Raw genomic sequence first — 4,544 nt, forward strand, 5'->3', positions numbered from 1 at the left:
TGTCTGACTGCTGACAGCTTGTAGACTTCAACTCTCCCTCTTCCCCACATCTGGGCAAGCTGATAAACTCAGATGCTCCCAACTTTGGCACAGCGAGAGTTTCAAGCCAGGCAGTCCTCTCCCCAAGGACGGGAACTCCTACCTGGGTCCACCCCTGATGGAGGTACAAACCCCAAGCCAGTCTCCTTTCCTTGCTACCTTAATCCATTTTTCAAGACAGCTTGGGAAGCCCATCTTCTTCTCATCCAAAAGCCTCATCGTGGAAGTAATAACCATTTCATACCCTCTTGGTGTGTGGCTACAACACCCTCTCTTTGAGCTTTACTGTCATTGGATCTGTTTTAAAATACCTGTTGTCAGTGACACAGGCACACTCTAGGACATGTGTAAACACTCTAGGCCGGACTGGAAAGTTCACCTAAAGTCAAGACTTGAACACATGATGAGATGGATGTGTTTTCACTGTCTAATACAAAAAAATAAAAATAAAAATAAAAATAAAAAAATAAATCAAGAGGAAAAAGTCTTTTGGTTACTTATTTGAAATCCTTATGAGTTTATTTTATCCTATCAGTAGTTCAAATGCTTACATGATTAAGGGGTTTTCATAGCTACCAGAACAGAACCTCGGCTGGAGAGTCTGTCCCCTGCAAGATACTCCACAGCCCCTCCAATCTTGGTTTAATTCACATAGTTACCATCTTGAGGTCAGAGCCCTAGCTGGCCATTTTCTCAGTTTGTAGCTTTGAGAGAAGAGTCATGAGAATCATCCACCTTTTGATAAGAAGGAGATTTGGAGCCAGGATGCATTTGAGGAGCAATTTCATGCTGAAAAGCCTAGGAATTTACTTCTTGGGGAGTTTCGACACAGCAGTCAGTCTAGCCAGAAGACTCTCGAGAAGGAATCTACTGAGGCATTCCTGGAATCATGTTGGAAGTACCTGGCAGAGATTCCTGCTTCAAGCCATCGTTCTCAAGGGGTTTTGTGTTCTCTTGTATGAATGCGGTCTTCTTTGTGGAACTAGCTACAGATACCAGCGGCTAAACAAAACAAAAAAGCAAAAGAGTCATTGGCAGAGACTGAAACACACTCAGTATGCCAAGAACACAACACTGCCATTTTTGTGCCCAAGACTAATAACAAAATTGTAACAGATCTGCTCTAGCAAAAGTATAAAACAAATCAAGGATTAAGGATCAAGATGATTCACCAATAATTCTACTGCCTGCCAGAAGAGAACTCAACATCGTCTAAAGGAAAGCTACATAATCTAGACTCCCTACAAAGTATCATCTACAATGTTTGGCACACGAGTAATAATTATTAGACATGCAAAACATATCCTAGAAAAAAAGTATTTAATAGAGACCCCAAAATGACAATGATCATGGAATTGGCAGACAAGGACTTAAAACAGCTATGACAAATATTTTCAAACATTTAAAGGAGAAAAAATGGGCATAAAGAGTGAAAAGTTAGGGTAGATAAGCAGAGAAAATGGAAATTATAGAAAGGAACCAGATAGAGATTATAGAATTGAAAAGTACAATATCTAAAATGAAAAAATTCACTGACTCCCTAAATAGCATGCTGGGCATTATAGGAGACAAGGTCAGTAAACTTGAAGGCAGATCAATAGAAATGACCCTAACTAAAACAGAGAAAAAAGATTGAAAAAATAAATTTGGTCTCAGTGAGGTATAAGAGGATATCCCATAGTCTACATCTATGTGATTGCAGTCCCTGGTTAGGGAGGAATCTTTGGAGCTTATGCTCTCCCAGCCACTTCTACTTCCATTTTCGTGCACTGTCCAGTGGATACTATGTACAATGGATCCTGTGGGGCACTGCAGAGAGGTCTGTGAAATATTTGTCCATGTGATCTGTAAGACCCTTCTAACTATATGCAGCAAATCTATGAATTGACCCCGTAAAAATGTATTTATAAAACATTTGTATGGCTACATCTTTATAAACAAAGGGGCTGTTTTCAAACTTAGAATCATGGCTTACTTACTCAAAACTGCCTCAGCTTAATAAAGAGAAACCAATACAAAGGCAACTTTTGCTAGCATCTTCTAGGTCTGACTCAAACGTTATCTCCTCTGAACATCTCTTCTTGAGTGCTATAATTGGATGTGATTTCTACCACACATAGTGCAGTTTCTACTCCTCTTTTTGACAAATCCACTGGGGTACTGAAAGGCTTTCTAAGGTATATGCAAGCAATGATGGTTTTAAGATATGAAGGGAAATTTTGCAAAGCTTTGAGTATGTGCATAAAAACCCATCAGTAGCCTGGCTGAAATCTTATGCAACCCATCTTAGACCTATTTGAGACCAGGTTTTATAGCACTAGTGACTCAAAATCTGAAAATGACCAGAAGCAAGGAATAGTTTGCAATTTGCCTTGAGCCAAGGAGAAATGAAAACTTAGAATCTCATCCTATTTGAGGTATCTTCACCTCTTTGCCCTCTACCCAGTTCTTTCAATTTTTACTATGAGAGTAGCTCTCCCTGGCAAGTTTGTTTTAACATCCCTGTTGGGCCTCTCTGTTTCCTTCTAACAAAGGGCATCAACTTCCATAATCACAATCTGTGGATGAGTTCTTTCTTAAAAGTGAGAACTTGTTCTTAGTCCAGGCATCCTGCTGGCTCTCATTCCCAACTTCCCTGACAATGGCCTTTGTCTCACACTTGGCAAAAGAACAGCATACCTTTTACTCATCTAAATCTTGCAAAGGAATATCACAACAGGGTGTAAAACCTCCAGGGTGCAACTCAGTGGGACAATTCCAAACGTTAATGTGAGCGAAGGTTTCTTTAATAAAGGCATCGTGAAACCAGGGTGGAGTTTCGGAAGTCTTTCCCTACCTTATATATATTGATATTTCTGTTAACAGGGAAGCATGGTGTTAGCAAGGGGCAACAAGGGGATGACAGCTTCTGCGTCATGACCTTCCCTTTATCGTCTCCTGGCACCTGTTCAAAGAATGAACTGTTCCTGAGTGAGAATTCCTTTAGACTAGTGACAAACAGTAGTATGAAACTACTTTCTTTTGACTTAATTTACCCATAAAACACCCAACCTTGGAAAATAAATCTATGAATTATTGAGGAGAGTCGAGCATATTAGTGCGGTTAGACATGGTTTCATGTCTCTTCATCAGAGGCGGCTTTGGAAACTAGCAAAAGCTCGTGAATTGTACGAGACTGCACTGAAGATTTTAGTGCACCGGATATAGTGATAGTTGGAAAAATGTCAGATATCAAGCCCCGTGAGTCGATTCCCTGTCCAGTATCATGCACTTTGTAGAAAGCACAACATCTGCACGAAGTACTTTTCAGAAGGTGGTGGCAAAAGTCATGGGAAATAAAAGATAAGCTTGTCAGGCTAATGAACACACAGCTGTTTCCAACTACAAGAAGGTAATAATTTACAACCAGTATTACAGCATCACAGAGAAGACACAATCTGTGGCTTGATACATAAATAAATAGCACACAGTAACTAAAACACTGAGGTATATAGTAGATAATAAATAAAACAATATACCTGAATTATACACTGATAACCATATTTGGTTTCTGAAATACTGAATAAGTTTTGAAAAGGGTTCAAAGGATCTTGTAAGGAAATATATATGAGTTCCAAGTGACTTATGAGTTTTTAAAAATCTGATTTTTTAAAATGAGTAACATCTAAGGTATTTCCTGCAATCTAAAATGGAATTGCCTCTCGACATTTCCTTTTTTCATTGACCAGGATTGTCAATAAGATTGGTGGACATATAACCATAAGAAGACGGAGAGAAGCAAGCTCTGGGAGCCTCGGTCCGCTGGGTGCTGGCCTTGCTGACCTGTGGATTTCCCGGTATCCAGCTCTGGGCTGTGCACCTGCCCGCTGCTGGGTTCCTCCCTCCCTACCTTGTGGCACTTTGCATGCTGCTGTTGAATCTGACACTCTTCTTGCTTCAGCATTTCTGTCATTTTGGTTTCTTTGAGGCTATTATCATGTTCTTCCTTCAGCTGGATCATCTCTTGGCTCTCCTGAGGTGAGAGGGGAGCTGCGTCAGATCAGCCCCTGGGAAGCCTGTACAAATGGGCTTGCTCTCACTGGGACAGACCACAGGCCGGGGGCCCTGTTTGCTCCTGTGATCAGCTTTTGCCTGCCAGTAGCTCCAAACCCACCAATCCCTCAACTCCTCTGAGTTGGAGTCCTTCTTCAGCCCCCAGACTCCCCACTCTTCAGGAATATCTGGGCCTAACGGATCTCACAAGTCGAAAAAACCAAGAAACTTTCTGGGCTAGCTCTGGAATCTTGCTTTGGATTTCAAATTACCGTGAGAAAGCTGGAAAGCCCTCCCCAAGACAACTCTGAGCACATACACACCTCTTCTTTTGCTTTAGTGGTTTTCCTGTAATGATAAAGCCAGTGAGCCAGGTACTCGACGGGATCACTGGGCCGAACCTTTGCCACCTCTGCCAGTGCCCGGCTCAGGCAATTGCCAAAGCACCTCTTCAGATAGTCAGTTTCCATCCT

The 4,544-nt window shown here is 41.4% G+C and overlaps 1 protein-coding gene across 1 annotated transcript; it reads right to left on the bottom strand.

Moving 5' to 3' along the window:
- Nucleotides 1-732: 732 nt before the first annotated feature.
- DYDC2 (DPY30 domain containing 2) lies at nt 733-4,544 on the bottom strand. Its single transcript, XM_028109517.2, is given in 3 exon segments — nt 733-1,041; nt 3,929-4,051; nt 4,395-4,544. Coding segments are annotated over 3 exon segments (579 nt in total). The 5' UTR covers nt 4,542-4,544.

The sequence above is a fragment of the Eumetopias jubatus genome, unplaced genomic scaffold (assembly GCF_037043125.1).
Source record: "Eumetopias jubatus isolate StellerSeaLion01/CBP00866 unplaced genomic scaffold, mEumJub1_p1.0 scaffold_17, whole genome shotgun sequence".
Classification (NCBI taxonomy): Eukaryota; Metazoa; Chordata; class Mammalia; order Carnivora; family Otariidae; genus Eumetopias; species Eumetopias jubatus.